Source organism: Takifugu rubripes, unplaced genomic scaffold (assembly GCF_901000725.2).
Source record: "Takifugu rubripes unplaced genomic scaffold, fTakRub1.2, whole genome shotgun sequence".
Taxonomy (NCBI): Eukaryota; Metazoa; Chordata; class Actinopteri; order Tetraodontiformes; family Tetraodontidae; genus Takifugu; species Takifugu rubripes.
The window spans coordinates 184,544-203,660 of record NW_021821636.1 but is presented as its reverse complement, the minus strand read 5'-3'; the positions used below and the strand labels follow the sequence as shown (position 1 = coordinate 203,660).

At 39.6% G+C, this 19,117-nt stretch overlaps 1 protein-coding gene across 8 annotated transcripts in view; it reads left to right on the top strand.

Annotated features, from left to right (window-relative positions):
• LOC115248452 (zinc-alpha-2-glycoprotein-like) overlaps positions 1-18,609 on the top strand; it is a 37,068-nt gene extending 18,459 nt beyond the window's left edge. For 3 of the 8 annotated variants that reach the window (XR_003887325.1, XR_003887328.1, XR_003887329.1), the window contains one exon: positions 8,594-9,393. Coding sequence is in view for 2 of the 8 variants with exons in the window: in XM_029832210.1 (XP_029688070.1) it covers positions 18,350-18,390 (41 nt within the window). In the remaining 6 variants the exon portion in view is untranslated. Of the gene's footprint in view, positions 1-270; positions 328-1,076; positions 1,191-1,343; positions 1,813-8,593; positions 9,394-18,349 lie in introns of those variants that run through there. The other 5 variants (XR_003887327.1, XM_029832211.1, XR_003887330.1 and 2 more) reach the window with 4 other exon arrangements.
• The last annotated feature ends 508 nt before the right edge of the window (positions 18,610-19,117 follow it).

Sequence of the window (19,117 nt, the reverse complement as noted above, 5' to 3'; positions counted from 1 at the left end):
ACAAAAGTATCTTTTCTTCCCCTGGCTGGTCCCACCCTGATCATCACCTTTTCTATCCTCCTGCAGATCTCCGTGTGTTTGCCAACCCTGTTGATTTAACCAAGGCATTGCTGAAGTGCCACGTCACCAGTACTGACAAATCAGTGCGTTCAGTGTCTCTGACTGAAGACGGGGCCCCCAAGGCAAACTGGATCACTGTAACTGGCCCGTTGCCTTCTGGGGATGGATCAGTGATCCTCATCCTGACAGCTGAGGTCCCCCTGATCCACACCAACATCTATGGCTGTGTTGTCCAAACAGAAGACAGAAACATCACTGTCATGTGGGGTGAGAACTTTACATTTACATGCTGCTGCATGATTGTTATTGAGTCGTGATCCAGGCTGCACACAGGCCAGTGGGATCTTATTGTTGCTGGGGGGATTCTGGTGTGTTGGGTACTCTGGTAAAAGTCCCTCATGAAGAAGCTCTGAAACGTTCCTGGTGATTCTCTGGTCTTCCTCCGTCTGAAAGCAGACCTTTGGATCTTTTCTGGCTGAGATTACAGCAGTGTTGGTCATTAACTCTGTCAGAAACGGCTGTTTCGACACTGTTAAAACTTATTTGAGAATTTTTTTATGTCTCACCACAAGTTTTTTGCCCATTTAATTAACACCATTTAACGTGCTTCACATGTTTCCAATAATAAAAGAGCTACTACAGAGTTACAATTTGGTGCAGGCAGTGGAATGCACAGAACCACCCTCTGCCAGCAGGGGGCGGTGCAGCAGCTCAGCACCCACCTTTCTATCGTCTTGGCACAGAATTATCAGTGCGCAACGTTGAGCTTCAGTCTGTGTCCAGGCCTCAGACAACTGTCGGCATGTCACGTTGGTCCAGACAGTTAATAAATAAACAGTTGAAATACTCTAAATAGAGTCAATTACACTTTCTGTTATTCGGAGCACAGCTTTCAAAATATTAAAAATAAGTTTATTACAATAACACATATGACGACATGCTGCATAGAGTAAAGTATGGCCAGTTTGGTGATTACAATAATCATGTTTTTGTTGTTTATACTCTTTTATGAGCAGATGGAAACACACTTGATGGACGACACATCCTTTATGCAGGTGTCCCGATGAAGTTTTGGATTATTATCGGCATCATCTTTGTTTGTTGTTTAATCTCCGTAATGACTCTTTTGTGTAAGTCTCACTTCTTTGATTGTAACTTTCAAGTCAGTCTGTGAGCTGATATTTTACTATTGTGGCCCTGCATTAATAGAATGTTAATGATGTTTCTTGTGAAATACACCTGTCAGCATCTATTAATTGTTCCTTCATTTTATTTCTTCATAGGCACAAGGCAGAAAAAGTGGTGAGGAAACTTTTCTCATGAGTCCATTGATGAATAACTGGGGGAAGATGGATTTTATCCACGGAGGACTTGAGCAGAGATGACATCAATGATCCAGGATGTTTTACTCTTCATGCTGAAAGTGCACGTCTATAGAAACGTGTAGACCTGAACAGAGGATCCAAAGTCACATGTGCTGTAATATTTGGACTGTGTTGTCATCCAGTAGCAGAGCTTTGGGACTTATGCTGCTGACAAGGGTCTAACCTTCACTGACTGTCATCTTTTTTAAGAAGCCAAGAAGCCAAACTATGGAAAGCTTTAGCACTTTGACCCTAAATTCAGTAATAATGATCTTGAACTTCTTAAATCAGAGCTTAACACTCATCTTTCAAAACTGCCTTTAAACACCTCGTAATGCTGTCACATTATGTCTGGTTTCATTTATTGTTGTGTTATTTACTCATTCATCTCTCCTGTATTTTGTTTGCATCATCTTTATTTATTTTATGTAAAACACTGGTTACTTATTTCGACATTGTAAAAATCTTTTATGTTGTTGAATGTTTGATGACTTTATTTCTGTTTCTGAAAGACTGGTTTCAGTTACATCCTTGGTGTTGAAATTTAACTCTGAAGTTCTTCCTTGAAGAATCTAACAAATTCATGTGAAACTGGTCGACTAATATTGTGTGTAAAATAGTAAACTGTTTAACAGTGTTTGTAACTAACTTGCAGGACCTGATGTGTGAAGTCCTTAAGAGTTTCTATTTTTTCCATTATTAAATGTTTGTAAATATTGTATGTTTTTACTTCCTGCAATAAATGAGTTTTAATTTTAAGAGCTTGTGTGATAATGTTTATTTTCATTTACATGAGGAAATGTCTGATTAGATGAGGTGGTTAACATTGTCTCATCACAGCAACAAGGTTGTGGGTTCCAATCCCCTGGGATCGCAGCTTTATCAGTGCAGTTTGGAAGTTCTCCCAGGACGTTTTATGAAATGACCACTGACTCTTAGTTCATTTGTGTTTTACCCATTTTGAAAAAAACAACTTTAATTTGGCCAGTCAAAGCAATACAGGCTGCATATATGTCAATTATTCAAGGGATGAAACACAACTGGACATTAATCGGATTGATTCATTTCATGTTTGTCATTTGAATCTGGAAGCAGTTGAGTCCAGACAAGTCACATGTGATGCATATTTGATCAAAGGTGTAGAACAAGGACCCTTACGGGAGATTGGAATGTACTTGGTAGCTTGCAAACTTAGTGCTGGAACAGTGCTTGATTGAGGATGTTTCACAAGCACGAGGAAGCAAGGACTAATGGGTCTGCATTTTGAGAAATGGTTGATGAATGTTCTCAATCATCCAGGTCAAAAAGAATTCTTGGCTCAAGGAAGTTCACCTGAACTTTGTTTTCACCTCTTATCTGAGAGGCTTCTTCAATTGTAAATGAACTAGTGGGAATCCCACAGTTGTGCTGTGCTGAGTCACTGAGCGTTATTGTTGATGCTCATGAGGGTCAGTGGTAATTTGCTTTGCTTTGCTTTCTTCAAATAAGTGTCCCTTATCTTTTGGGTGTAGCTGGATGGCCAAATCCTGACCTGAGGAGTTGGCGTTGCATCTGTACAGTGGTTGTTTAGTCTCACCAATGTACAGATCTATAGATTGTTTCTGGGCCCAATTGTAAATATAACTGGTAAAAAAGTTCAGGAACATATGATACAGAATAATGCAAGGTTTTAAACCTAGTGTATTTTATTGTTATTGCCATAATTTCCCTTTTGTTTCAGATGGAAAAACACTTGCTGGTGTTAATTGGACATTCTGGGCTCCCATTTTGGTTTCATGTGTTCTTTTAATCTGCGCAACAGCATGGATGCTCAACTGTAAGTCTCACTACTTTTGTTGAAACACTCATCAGTCTGTCAGCTGATATTTTGGTATTAATGTTTCAATAATTAGCTTTATGATCAGATCAATGTTTGTAATGAAATATCTGCCAACATGTATTATTTGTGTTTCACAATAGTCAAGAAGTGGATTGTTTCAAGTGATGAAGAACAACCACCAGTATCTTTAAGGAGTGATGAATTGATGGATAACCAGAAGAATGAATATTTGTCAAGATTGGACGAGAGACAAATGCTATGATCCAGAATATTTTTATTCTCCATATTAAAGTTGCCCCGTGTAATACAACTGAGCAGGGGATCAAAACACAAACATTTGCAGTGAACCGACTTTAACGTTCACATTTACGACACTTTCAAACAGAGCAGTACATTAAACAGAACATACAGGTGAAGTCACAACAGTGATCAGGTGTAAGAAGCAAAAGAAACTTTTTATTTTTATGTTCTTTTCCCTGTGACCTTTTATCTGTTATGTAAGCACTTTGGTTTCCTATTTAGACATTATAAAGCATTACACAAATAACTATTTCTATGTTAATGTAACATGACCACCAAACTACTGTTTAGTGAACCGTTTACTTAAACATTAATTTATTTCTTTGAGAGACTGATGATCAAATGTAACTCATGTTCTTTGATGATGTCATGTGGCACCAATAATGTTGTCAATAAACGATTAATTTTAATTTAATGAAATTGAATATCAAAATAAATGTACATACTTGTTAAGATCTTCTTTTACTGTATTAAATGTCTTTATACTAAGATTGTCTTATTTTTACTTCCTTCATTAGAAGAATAGTTTATATTTTATATCAAGAGGCAGAATTTTTATTTACTCCAGATTATAAAGAACAACTTGATTAGACTTATTTTTATACATAAACATTTATTAGTAAGAAATAATATATATGTATATTTTTGTAACAATTTTCATGTAGATTGTTTTTTGATCTTTCACAAAAATAAGGCTCGAGTGATTTGCATCAGAGTACTGAATTAGTCTAAAGTGTGTTCCTTTAAAAACACATGCAACGAAGATGAAAAAGAAAGACATCGGACAGAAATGATCTAGTCCGTTTATAAAACTAATTTATTGGCCTATCAGAGAGCTGCCAGATTAATAAATTATTGTTCACCCAGGTAATAATGACTTTTATGGCTTTTCAAAAAAGCATCCACAGAAACTTCAGTGACTATATTTTCATGTCACCTTCGTATTATTGTCACATTCTACTAAATTTGTTTGGTAACATGTGAAAACTCAAATACTTTCAAGATCTTAAATGATCCTAAAAGATCTTTAACATCTCAACATGTCTCTAAACTACAGACATCACCTTTTATAATACATTCAGTGAGAAGACATAAATGCATTGTTGTCAAACTTAGAAGAAGAATCAGTATCAGGGCTTCCTGCAGAATAGGATTTAGTAGTTCTATTTTCAGGACAATAACAACAAAAGCGCCATTTAATGCTACTCATTAAAAACCAGTAGTAACAAGTACTCATGCAAAATCAAATCAAACAGTAACCTTCAGATGTTTTATGACATTCCAGACGCTATTCTGTAGGACCTCCAATATCAGTTTAGTAATAACTGCTATCTGCTCGTTGTGGAGGCTGATGGTGTCTGACCAAGATCTCCCCTGAGAAAACACAGACCAGCAGCTCAGCCTTCCAGAGAGAAGATGGAGCAGTTACAGAAGGAACAGGGGATGTTAAACTAGTACGGAATTAAAATGTCAATATAGAACATATTTCAACCAGTGAAGAGCAGGCAGCCAGGCTAAAGCAGCAAGAATGTAGCTCAGAGGAACAGAATTATAACTTTGTTCAACGATGGAACATTTATCACTTCAATTAAGGCAAAACAAAAAAAAACAAAACAACAACAACCCTACAAATTTATACTTATTAATTGTTCGTCACTTAAGTTTATGAAGAACATTTCACGTCTCGGTAAAATAAAAGTAAGGCGGGATCCAACTATTACACCCACTTCCGGTGTTTACGGCGCGATAAAGGTTCAAAAAATAACGGTCGTACAATCAAAACAATCGTGACGTGTTCTGAAGACGTTTGGTTCCTCAGCGCTGGAGAGACAACTTCATCTTTTCTCCTCTTTTGGATGCACAACAACAACAACATCGACAGCAAATAATTATGGACTTTTATTTGGGAAACGCAACTGCAGGAAGATGAAGTTCTGTCTTTTGCTTTACTGGGTTTTGCTGCCAGCAGCAGAATGTGGTAGGTGACACAACTGTAATGGCGAAAGTTTGGATTTGCAGGGTTGTTAGACGCCGCGCAGAATTTGTCAAGTTTATTGAATCAAGTTTATTTTGGTCACCACGTGTTACACTCATCGAGAACCTCAGGCTCCGAACCGAACTGCAGCGTTTGAAACACGCGCCTTTCTTGTCGCGCTCTTTGTGCGTCAAACACTTGAACAGATTCCCGAGAGAAGTTCCACGGACATCCAAAGATTTAAGACTGACTGATCCATGATCCACAACCACGTTTAAATATTAATAATAAAATACTGGCTAAAGACAGGAAAACGAAAAAGAACATTTTATGGTTTGCTCTGGAGACCCGGAGAAGCTGCTTTATTAGGTGTAATAGTTCTTGATCTTCCTTTTCTTTTTTAAACTGGTGGTTGTTTCAGCTTATTACTGCCATCGACTGTTGAGTGTAGATCAGGAAGCAAGCATAAAAAAGCATTTATTCGGCCTGATATTTCTTCTGATTGTTTGGTACCCGTGTGGCCTACAAAGCCTGAGTGAGACCCTCAAGAAGGGCACCAAATTTAAACAACGGGTGTCGTAGTTTCCAACCAGGTGTAATCCTGCAAAGACAGAATCCTGAACTCTGAGTGGCTGAGAGCCAGTGGATTTGAAATTAGGATCCTCCCAGGCGAGACGACGACGTGGATTATAAACTCCCAACGTTGCTCCTGATAACCACACTATCTTCAGCCAGAGATTCTTGTCTTCGTTATCTGGATCTACCCAAGAACACTGCCACTGCGCTCCTCTACCTCATTCCCTTTCCTTTCTCTCTCCTATTGCTCCTTCCTTTTTCCTTTCAGTTTGTGCTTTGTTATTGTTTCAACTTCTTCCTTTTTCCTAATTTGACATTAAAACACAGTTTCCTGTGTTCCTGTCAGAACCTTTTGATGCAAAGACTCCATTTGTTTGTGTGTTTCAGGTTCCCATTCTCTTGAGTTCTTGTCTACAGGACGTGTTCAGCCTGGATCTGGGCCCCATTTTGAACAAGTTACAGAGTTTGATGGAGTTGTGATCTCTCACTGTGACAGTGGGACACAACAAGAACACTTCAAACCCGTCCTGGAATCCCACAACTTACCTGGGACCTGCAGACCAGCATGTTATGATGTTTTTGATGCTCTCAAAGCGATTTCTAAATTCACCAATCACACACGGAGTAAGTTTGTAGCACATTTGCTTTGTAACACATCTAAGAGGAATTAAAACCTTTAACTAAAGAGAAAAATAATCCTTGTAGATGTTCAGCGGCGGCGTGGCTGCATCACGTCAGACGAGAGGCTTGAATCTGCTTTTGACAACTGGGCAGTGAATGGAGAGGGTTTCATTCAGTTTGATGCTGGAGCTCAGAAATGGAAAGCCCTGTCTCCTTCTGCAGAAATGATTAAAGATTCGTGGAACGGCTATGAGGCTCGGAACCATTTGTTTGGACAATTCATCAGGAGATACTGTCTAGAAATGATCCACCACATCAAATTAAGAGAAATAGAAAAAAGAACAGGTGAACACACTCTCTGGTCCTAAAATAGCAGCCTGGTGTTGGTTATGAGCTAAAACTATGTTGAGAGGAAGAGTGAGCTGCTCATCACTGCTGGTTCCCTGTTCAAAGAGTGACAACAGACAACCCTGATCATCACCTTTTCTATCCTCCTGCAGATCTCCGTGTGTTTGCCAACCCTGTTAACAGAACCAAGGCATTGCTGAAGTGCCACGTCACCAGTACTGACAAATCAGTGCGTTCAGTGTCTCTGACTGAAGACGGGGCCCCCAAGGCAAACTGGATCACTGTAACTGGCCCGTTGCCTTCTGGGGATGGATCAGTGATCCTCATCCTGACAGCTGAGGTCCCCCTGATCCACACCAACATCTATGGCTGTGTTGTCCAAACAGAAGACAGAACCATCACTGTCATGTGGGGTGAGAACTTTACATTTACATACTGCTGCATGATTGTTATTGAGTCATGATCCAGGCTGCACACAGGCCAGTGGGATCTTATTGTTGCTGGGGGGGTTCTGGTGTGTTGGGTACTCTGGTAAAAGTCCCTCATGAAGAAGCTCTGAAACGTTCCTGGTGATTCTCTGGTCTTCCTCCATCTGAAAGCAGACCTTTGGATCTTTTCTGGCTGAGATTACAGCAGTGTTGGTCATTAACTCTGTCAGAAACGGCTGTTTCGATGCTGTTGAAACTTATTTGAGACTTATTTTTTTGTCTCTCCACAAGGTTTGTTTTGGCCCATTTAATTAACGAGCTACTACAGAGTTACAATTTGGTACAGGCAGTGGAATGCACAGAACCACCCTCTGCCAGCAGGGGGCGCTGCAGCAGCTCAGCACCCACCTTTCTATCGTCTTGGCACAGAATTATCAGTGCGCAACGTTGAGCTTCAGTCTGTGTCCAGGCCTCAGACAACTGTCGGCATGTCACGTTGGTCCAGACAGTTAATAAATGTAACAGTTGAAATACTCTAAATAGAGTCAGTTACACTTTCTGTTATTCTTTCAGCTTTCAGCTTTCAAAATATTAAAAATAAGTTTATTACAATAACACATATGACGACATGCTGCATAGAGTAAAGTATGGCCAGTTTGGTGATTACAATAATCATGTTTTTGTTGTTTATACTCTTTTATGAGCAGATGGAAACACACTTGATGGACGACACATCCTTTATGCAGGTGTCCCGATGAAGTTTTGGAGAATTATCGGCATCATCTTTACAGTTTGTTGTTTAATCTTCGTAATGACTCTTTTGTGTAAGTCTCACTTCTTTGATTGTAACTTTCAAGTCAGTCTGTGAGCTGATATTTTGCTATTGTGGCCCTGCATTAATAGAATGTTAATGATGTTTCTTGTGAAATACACCTGTCAGCATCTATTAATTGTTCCTTCATTTTATTTCTTCATAGGCACAAGGCAGAAAAAGTGGTGAAGGAAACTTAACTCATGAGTCCATTGATGAATAACTGGGGGAAGATGGATTTTATCCACATCAATGATCCAGGATGTTTTACTCTTCATGCTGAAAGTGCAGGTCTATAGAAACGTATAGACCTGAACAGAGGATCCAAAGTCACATGTGCTGTAATATTTGGACTGTGTTGTCATCCAGTAGCAGAGCTTTGGGACTTATGCTGCTGACACGGGTCTAACCTTCACTGACTGTCATCTTTTTTAAGAAGCCAAGAAGCCAAACTATGGAAAACTTTAGCACTTTGACCCTAAATTCAGTATTAATGATCTTGAACTTCTTAAATCAGAGCTTAACACTCATCTTTCAAAACTGCCGTTAAACACCTCGTAATGCTGTCACTTTATGTCTGGTTTCATTTATTTTTGTGTTATTTACTCATTCATCGCTCCTCTATTTTGTTTGCATCATCTTTATTTATTTTATGTAAAACACTGGTTACTTATTTCGACATTGTAAAAATCTTATGTTGTTGAATGTTTGACTTTATTTCTGTTTCTGAAAGACTGGTTTCAGTTACATCCTTGGTGAAGTTGAAATTTAACTCTGAAGTTCTTCCTTGAAGAATCAAATCAGATTGATTTGATTTATGCTGCTGACACGGGTCTAACCTTCACTGACTGTCATCTGTTTTAAGAAGCCCAACTATGGAAAGCTTGAGCACTTTGACCCGTCTTATGTTATGAAGTTCTTCCTTGAAGAATCTAACAAATTCATGTGAAACTGGTCCACTAATCTTGTGTGTAAAATAGTAAACTGTTTAACAGTGTTTGTAACTAACTTGCAGGACCTGATGTGTGAAATCATTAAGAGTTTCTATTTTTTCCATTATTAAATGTTTGTAAATATTGTATGTTTTTACTTCCTGCAATAAATGAATTTTATTTTTGTTAAGAGCCTGTGTGATAATGTTTATTTTCATTTACATGAGGAAATGTCTGATTAGATGAGGTGGTTAACATTGTCTCATCACAGCAACAAGGTTGTGGGTTCCAATCCCCTGGGATCAGAGCTTTATCAGTGCAGTTTGGAAGTTCTCCCAGGATGTTTCATGAAATGACCTCTGACTCTTTTAGTTCATTTGTGTTTTACCCATTTTGAAAATAACAACTTTAATTTGGACAGTCAAAGCAATACAGGCTGCATATATGTCAATTATTCAAGGGATGAAACACAACTGGACATTAATCGGATTGATTCATTTCATGTTTGTCATTTGAATCTGGAAGCAGTTGAGTCCAGACAAGTCACATGTGATGCATATTTGATCAAAGGGGTAGAACAAGGACACTTACGGGAGATTGGAATGTACTTGGTAGCTTGCAAACTTAGTGCTGGAACAGTGCTTGATTGAGGATGTTTCACAAGCGCGAGGAAGCAAGGACTAATGGGTCTGCATTTGAGAAATGGTTGATGAATGTTCTCAATCATCCAGGTCAAAAAGAATTCTTGGCTCAAGGAAGTTCACCTGAACTTTATTTTCACCTCTTATCTGATAGGCTTCTTCAATTGTAAATGAACTAGTGGGAATCCCACAGTTGTGCTGTGCTGAGTCACTGAGCGTTATTGTTGATGCTCATGAGGGTCAGTGGTAATTTGCTTTGCTTTGCTTTCTTCAAATCAGTGTCCCTTATCTTTTGGGTGTAGCTGGATGGCCAAATCCTGACCTGAGGAGTTGGCGTTGCATCTGTACAGTGGTTGTTTAGTCTCACCAATGTACAGATCTATAGATTGTTTCTGGGCCCAATTGTAAATATAACTGGTAAAAAAGTTGAGGAACATATGATACAGAATAATGCAAGGTTTTAAACCCAGTGTATTTTATTGTTATTGCCATAATTTCCCTTTTGTTTCAGATGGAAAAACACTTGCTGGTGTTAATTGGACATTTTTGGCTCCCATTTTGGTTTCATGTGTTTTTTTAATCTGTGCAACAGCACGGATGCTCAACTGTAAGTCTCACTACTTTTGTTGAAACACTCATCAGTCTGTCAGCTGATATTTTGGTATTAATGTTTCAATAATTAGCCTTATGATCAGATCAATGTTTGTAATGAAATATCTGCCAACATGTATTATTTGTGCCTCCATTTGTGTTTCACAATAGTCAAGAAGAGGATTGTTTCAAGTGATGAAGAACAACCACCAGTATCTTTAAGGAGTGATGAACTGATGGATAACCAGAAGAATGAATATTTGTCAAGATTGGATGAGAGACAAATGCTATGATCCAGAATATTTTTATTCTCCATATTAAAGTTGCCCCGTGTAATACAACTGAACAGGGGATCAAAACACAAACATTTGCAGTGAACCGACTTTAACGTTCACATTTACGACACTTTCAAACAGAGCAGTACATTAAACAGAACATACAGGTGAAGTCACAACAGTGATCAGGTGTAAAAAGCTAAAGAAACTTTTTATTATGTTCTTTTCCCTGTTACCTTTTATCTGTTATGTAAGCACTTTGGTTTCCTATTTAGACATTATAAAGCATTACACAAATAACTATTTCTATGTTAATGTAACATGACCACCAAACTACTGTTTAGTGAACCGTTTACTTAAACATTAATTTATTTCTTTAAGAGACTGATGATCAAATGTAACTCATGTTCTTTGATGATGTCATGTGGCACCAAGAATGTTGTCAATAAACGATTAATTTTAATTTAATGAAATTGAATATCAAAATAAATGTACATACTTGTTAAGATCTTCTTTTACAGTATTAACTGTCTTTATACTAAGATTGTCTTATTTTTACTTCCTTCATTAGAAGAATAGTTTATATTTTATATCAAGAGGCAGAATTTTTATTTACTCCAGATTATAAAGAACGACTTGCTTAGACTTATTTTTACACATAAAATAAACATTTATTAGTGAGAAATAATAATATATATGTATATTTTTGTAACAATTTTCATGTAGATTGTTTTTTAAGATCTTTCACAAAAATAAGGCTCGAGTGATTTGCATCAGTATACTGAATTAGTCTAAAGTGTGTTCCTTTAAAAACACGTGCAACAAAGATGAAAAAGAAAGACATCGGACAGAAATGATCTAGTCCGTTTATACAACTAATTTATTGGCCTATCAGAGCGCTGCCAGATTAATAAATTATTGTTCACCCAGGTAATAATGACTTTTATGGCTTTTCAAAAAAGCATCCACAGAAACTTCAGTGACGATATTTTCATGTCACCTTCGTATTATTATTGTCACATTCTACTAAATTTGTTTGGTAACATGTGAAAACTCAAATACTTTCAACATCTTAAATAATCCTAAAAGATCTTTAACATCTCAACATGTCTCTAAACTACAGACATCACCTTTTTTAATACATTCAGTGAGAAGACATAAATGCATTGTTGTCAAACTTAGAAGAAGAATCAGTATCAGGGTTTCCTGCAGAATAGGATTTAGTAGTTCTATTTTCAGGACAATAACAACACTCTAAAAAAAGACCGTGAAATGTACATAAAAACATTGTAAAATCCCTACAAAAAAATCTTGTAAACCCAAATACATATATTTTTTGTTTAAATCACTGTGAAATTTTGTAAACTATGAAACAGAATTTTTTGTTAGATTTACTACAACAATATGTGATTTAAATGGAATTTATTTGTTAAAATTACAAATATTGGCAAAAGAAACCGGGAAATACTGCAATACTCATAGGAATGAGCCACGCTGTCTTTTCAAATGTGTTGGCGCCAACTGTAATAAAACCTTTACTACTTACTCGGCTTTCAAGGGCCATTTTTACCGTGTGCACAATATACTTGAGCCACAAGCTGTTTCTGTTGTTGCGGATTTAAAATGTGCGGTTTCATTGTGTGTCCGCCATTTTCAAACAGTGAAAGAGCTAGTGTCACACTTAAAGGATCACATTGGCGAAGGCAGGTCTGTGTCATGTTGGAATAGTTTTTGAAACTCAGATGTAATTTCTCACATGCTGTCAGGATCAGCTACAGGAACTAGAAAATCCTGCTGGTTAAATGAGCAAAAACCAGCCTTAAATGTAAACATCTCTCTTTTGTCCCCAACAGTTACAGGCGGTGATGAGGATGAGGATGTTGTCAGTGTCGAAGTCTGGCCCAACTGTACACATTTCCTCCGGTGTCCAATGAGATCCCATCATGCCCAGTATGTATGGCAGCACCCAGGAGGCACGGTGTTGTGCAACTCCAGGGACGAGCATTGTGTCTTCCTGATCAACAGCATGGCTCCTCAGCTTGAGGGGAACTACAGTTGCATCTCCACAGAGGCAGGATACATCAAAGTGATTAAACAGTACCAAATTAAGCTGAAGAACCGAGGGGCTGGACACTCATGGAGCCCACTGCTTTGGATTCTTCTGACAGCTTTTTGGTTTGCTGGTCCAGAATAGATGCTAACCACAGGCATGGTTCAGGGCCAAGCCCGCGATCAGGTCCTGCGGCCCGTTTTACATAGCATGTTTAACAAATTGGGAGTCAAAATCTTAACCTTATGCTGTCCAACTCTGAGCTGTCAAATTTTTTGGAAAGAGTAACAGGTGTTAAGAGTTAGTTCAACCAACCCTGAGTGAAGCCCTGCAGGATCTAAAAAGCCTTGGAATGCAAATGTGTCGATGCATGCATCAATGCATCAATGGAATGCAAATAACAACAGCCGATGAAAACTCTTGATTCTCCTACTTCTCCCCTACAATATATTAATAATTATATACTTTTTCATAAAGATGTTATATATTTCTCAACATCAACTGGCTCTTTGAGAAATGGACACCCATGTCTGCGACTGTCTTAGCTGTGCAGGCTTCTAAATAAGAGCAGTGGAAAGTCATGTTTCGATGAAACTAGTTTCTAAAGTAACTGACTCATTGTTAAACTGCATATGTGAAACCGAAAAACCAGAGTTTCAGGATTGACTAATCATAAACCTCCCCTCAGAAATGGGCCCCAGGTTTGTGACCTCCAGCTCTATACTAGGACAGCGTTTTCCCACCTCTGACTCATTTTGCACGACTGAGGTGTCTTTAGATGGGGAACCCACCTGTTTGTGAAGGCACTGTCACATCAGGCACTGTCACACCAGCCACCAGCCACTTTTCCCACCCACATAACGGGCCTTATAACGCCTTATAAGGCGTTATAAGGCGTTATAAGGCGGGAAAGCTATCGTGACTACGTGAACGCCTTATAAGGCCCGGGCCTTATAAGGCGTTATAAGGCGTTATAAGGCGGGAAAGCTATCGTGACTACGTGAACGCCTTATAAGGCCCGGGCCTTATAAGGCGTTATAAGGCGTTATAAGGCGGGAAAGCTATCGTGACTACGTGAACGCCCGGCTTTCCGGGAGCAGCGCAGCCTGCTGCACGAACGGCAGATCTAACTGAAAGCTGCGGGGCTGCAGTAAGGATGGGCGATACCACACTTTTGGGATTCGATACGATACCGATACTTTTTCTTGTATTTTCATCGATATCGATCCCGATCCCGATACCGTTCATTTCTTACTGGCAATTTTTGTCAGTCAAAATATTATTACATTTAAGACAAATACAGACCATTTATATACAATTTATTATGGTCAATTGATTACTAGGATTTCCTTATCCTTTAAACCTGCATAAGACAGTTGTTCCATAAAAAAATAATTAGAACAATGTCTGACACCATCACACCTTTAGTGCACTTGAGGTATGTCATCACACTTTACTGAAGTCTCAGATTGCTGTTCAGAAATCGTATCATATTCACATTTGCTGCTTTAACACGATTGCGTCTCTGGCTGATTATTTCCTCCGGCTCTGCCTTTTGCTGACTGTGTCGGCTCGGCGCAGGCTATGTTGCAGGTTGATGCGCATTCACTATCTCCTGTCACGTGACATGGGCCAGCTCAGTACGCCGCCTGGTATAGGGGTGTCTTGGCACATATTAATTTAAGTAACTAATCTAAAACGGCGGAAAGTGATGCATACACCCCAATTTATTTTTTTTAGTTAGTATCGATATTTATAAAAGAACATCGATACCAAATGAGTAGCTTGTGAGTATCGATATATCGATACCACGGGATCGATCTGCCCATCCTTAGGCTGCAGGGAGAGAGCGCTCTTATTGGATCGCTCTGTTAAAACCCGCGCAACTCGTCTAGTTTGAGACCCGCTTTTAAGAGAATCGGTCTTTATCACAAAGAACCCTCGTCATGGTGCTTCCAGACTGTTTCATCTTAGGACAACAAGTGTTTAGCGACCTTCATTTAGAAGATGAACATTTGTCTTCTGTTTTGGATCCTGCTCCCAGCAGCAGAATGCGGTAAGTTGAGGAAACTTTCTTTACACACACGTTCTGAGCGCTGTGTTGCGCTTTTCTCAGGTAGAAATAGACAAACAATCAATCAGCTCTCTGTGTAGATGCTCTTCTCCCACATTTGGTCTTGTTCCTCTCAGATGCCCCCAAAGACTCACAATCTCACATGACTCCTTTAGGCAGCCAACACCTTTTAGAGCAACATGCTAATCAAAGAACACACAATGATTCTGATTAAAACAACTCTCCCCAAACTCTTGCATGAATATATAATATTCAAAATGACGTGATTGATTGAACACCTCAACTGGTCGGTGATACTGCCATCGACTTTAAAGAACATTCAAAAACGCCCTTTGTTTTTGTTTAGCTCTGCAATAAAAACATCAATAGCGAATAATGCACCAGGAAGCTGGTGAAATACTTGAAGATATTTGGGCAGTGACACTATTCGAAACGCCAACATGGGCAACCGAACGAGGAAACTTCAGTGCTTTCGATTCCAGTGCGTCGGGCTGTTCCGAACTGAGCCGTTAGGGGGAGAATCAGTAGTGCACACTGAGACTTCCTGTTGATGAATCATCTGCTAAAGTACCTCTGCCGTGTGTGTGTGTGTGTGTGTTTTAATATTTATTTAATATTTTAATATCAAAAGCATATGCATGAAAGTTGCAGTTAACTGTCCAAACACGGATGTATTTTTTAGTTGTTGACTATCTGAGGATTTGCTTTGATTTTGATGCCTGCACACAGAGTACGAAGAGAGTGGAGATTAAACCTCTTTTCTTATTTGTGCCTGTTCAGGTGCTGTAGTAAACCTTGTTTATATTCAGTTTATGAGGAACCTATTATGATATTTTGGGTTATTGTTGGGTCTTTTGACCTGTTTCTCATCCTGCTGCTCCATGTTTCCTTCACAGCTTGTGGAAAGAGGCTGTTGTGTGTTTCAGGTTCCCATTCTCTTGGGTTCTTGTCTACAGGACGTGTTCAGCCTGGATCTCGGCCCCATTTTGAACAAGTTACAGAGTTTGATGGAGTTGTGATCTCTCACTGTGACAGTGGGACACAACAAGAACACTTCAAACCCGTCCTGGAATCCCACAACTTACCTGGGACCTGCAGACCAGCATGTTATGATGTTTTTGATGCTCTCAAAGAGATTTCTAAATTCATCAATCACACACGGAGTAAGTTTGTAGCACATTTGCTTTGTAATTAGGAATTAAAACCTTTAACTAAAGAGAAAAAACAATCCTTGTAGATGTTCAGCGGCGGCGTGGCTGCATCACGTCAGACGAGAGGATTGAATCTGCTTTTGACAACTGGGCAGTGAATGGAGAGGGTTTCATTCAGTTTGATGCTGGAGCTCAGAAATGGAAAGCCCTGTCTCCTTCTGCAGAAATGATTAAAGATTCGTGGAACGGCTATGAGACTCGGAACCATTTGTTTGGACAATTCATCAGGAGATACTGTCTAGAAATGATCCATCAGATCAAATTAAAAGAAACGGAAAAAAGAACAGGTGAATAAACACACACATATATTTGTACTTGTATCTTTGTGAGGACTTACACAGATTCATGAAATACCTGTTTTTTATGACATAGCATGTAAAATCTAACAACCACACAGATTTGGCTCATTGGACATAATTCAGGAATTAACCTGAACACATACAAAAGTATCTTTTCTTCCCCTGGCTGGTCCCACCCTGATCATCACCTTTTCTATCCTGCAGATCTCCGTGTGTTTGCCAACCCTGTTGACAGAACCAAGGCATTGCTGAAGTGCCACGTCACCAGTACTGACAAATCAGTGCGTTCAGTGTCTCTGACTGAAGACGGGGCCCCCAAGGCAAACTGGATCACTGTAACTGGCCCGTTGCCTTCTGGGGATGGATCAGTGATCCTCATCCTGACAGCTGAGGTCCCCCTGATCCACACCAACATCTATGGCTGTGTTGTCCAAACAGAAGACAGAAACATCACTGTCATGTGGGGTGAGAACTTTACATTTACATGCTGCTGCATGATTGTTATTGAGTCATGATCCAGGCTGCACACAGGCCAGTGGGATCTTATTGTTGCTGGGGGGGTTCTGGTGTGTTGGGTACTCTGGTAAAAGTCCCTCATGAAGAAGCTCTGAAACGTTCCTGGTGATTCTCTGGTCTTTTCTGGCTGTTTCGAAGCTGTTGAAACTTATTTGGATCTTTTCTGGCTGAGATTACAGCAGTGTTGGTCATTAACTCTGTCAGAAACGGCTGTTTCGATGCTTTTGAAACTTATTTGAGACTTATTTTTTTGTCTCTCCACAAGTTTTTTTTTTGGCCCATTTAATTAACAACATTTAACGTGCTTCACATGTTTCCAATAATAAACGAGCTACTACAGAGTTACAGTTTGGTACAGGCAGTGGAATGCATAGAATCACCCTCTGCCAGCAGGGGGCGCTGCAGCAGCTCAGCACCCACCTTTCTATCGTCTTGGCACAGAATTATCAGTGCGCAACGTTGAGCTTCAGTCTGTGTCCAGGCCTCAGACAACTGTCGGCATGTCACGTTGGTCCAGACAGTTAATAAATGTAACAGTTGGTACTACAGTGATCCCTCGCTATATCGCGTTTCATCTTTCACGGCTTCGCTGCTTCACGGATTTTTTTTTGCGAGTCGTTCATTGCAGTTCTCAAATATAATCGAAGGTGGCATATCCGTTTATAAAAATCTTGTTGCTCAGAAAAAGAAAGAGCGCCAACAACTACCCATAACAATGTTCTTCTCTGGGAGAAAGACTCCTGCGCCTTCAGTAGAAACAGACGCTCCAGCGGAGCGGAGTCAGGACGAAGAGGCACAGCTGGGACTGGGAAATACGCCAGTGACAATGTTTCCAACCTTGTATTACTAGATTAAAATTATTGTTTTAAACAAATTTTGGGCTTTAAAACAGGTTTTGATTTTTGGTTTCATTCTATAGTTCAGTATTGCATTGTAAAAAAAATAAAGTTGCTACTTCACGGATTTCACTTTTCGCGTGTTATTTTTGGAACGCAACTCCCGCGATAAACGAGGGATCACTGTACTCTAAATAGAGTCAGTTACACTTTCTGTTATTCGGAGCACAGCTTTCAAAATATTAAAAATAAGTTTATTACAATAACACACATGACGACATGCTGCATAGAGTAAAGTATGGCCAGTTTGGTGATTACAATAATCATGTTTTTGTTGTTTATACTCTTTTATGAGCAGATGGAAACACACTTGATGGACGACACATCCTTTACATCCAGATGACGTTTTGGAGAATTATCTGCATCATCTTTACAGTTTGTTGTTTAATCTCCGTAATGACTCTTTCGTGTAAGTCTCACTTCTTTGATTGTAACTTTCAAGTCAGTCTGTGAGCTGATATTTTACTATTGTGGCCCTGCATTAATAGAATGTTAATGATGTTTCTTGTGAAATACACCTGTCAGCATCTATTAATTGTTCCTTCATTTTATTTCTTCATAGTCACAAGAGAGGAAAAAGTGATGAGGAAACTTAACTCATGAGTCCATTGAAGAATAACTGGGGGAAGATGGATTTTATCCACGGAGGACTTGAGCAGAGACGACATCAATGATCCAGGATGTTTTACTCTTCATGCTGAAAGTGCACGTCTATAGAAACGTGTAGACCTGAACAGAGGATCCAAAGTCACATGTGCTGTAATATTTGGACTGTGTTGTCATCCAGTAGCAGAGCTTTGGCATTTAGCTACCAGGCCCCCCTGCTATGGAACCAGCTCCCTGTCCAGGTACGGGAGGCTCCATCGCTACTTTTAAGATCAGACTTAAAACCTACCTCTTTGAAAAAGCTTATTGTTACTAATTCTGCAGTTCCAGTTACTATCATAGACAGACAAATTATCATACCTAGGGGGTCGTCTAATCATTAGGTCACATCTCAGCTATGCTGCTACAGGCCGAGGCTGCCGGGGTCCGGAAACATGATCACCTGACAGGCCTCTGTCACCCCACTGGGTCATGGTTTCCTCTCCTCCTCTCCTCTCCTCTCCTCTCCTCTCCTCTCCTCTCCTCTCCTCTCCTCTCCTCTCCTCTCCTCTCCTCTCCTCTCCTCTCCTCTCCTCTCCTCTCCTCTCCTCTCCTCTCCTCCTCATCAAGCAGACTAGTTATGCTGATTCTTGTGTAGTTTTTCTGCTCCCCCCCACTATTCATTTACAGGTATTGCCGCCTTCGGAGCTGTGTGATGACCTCCGGCCCCGCTGACCGGTTGTAT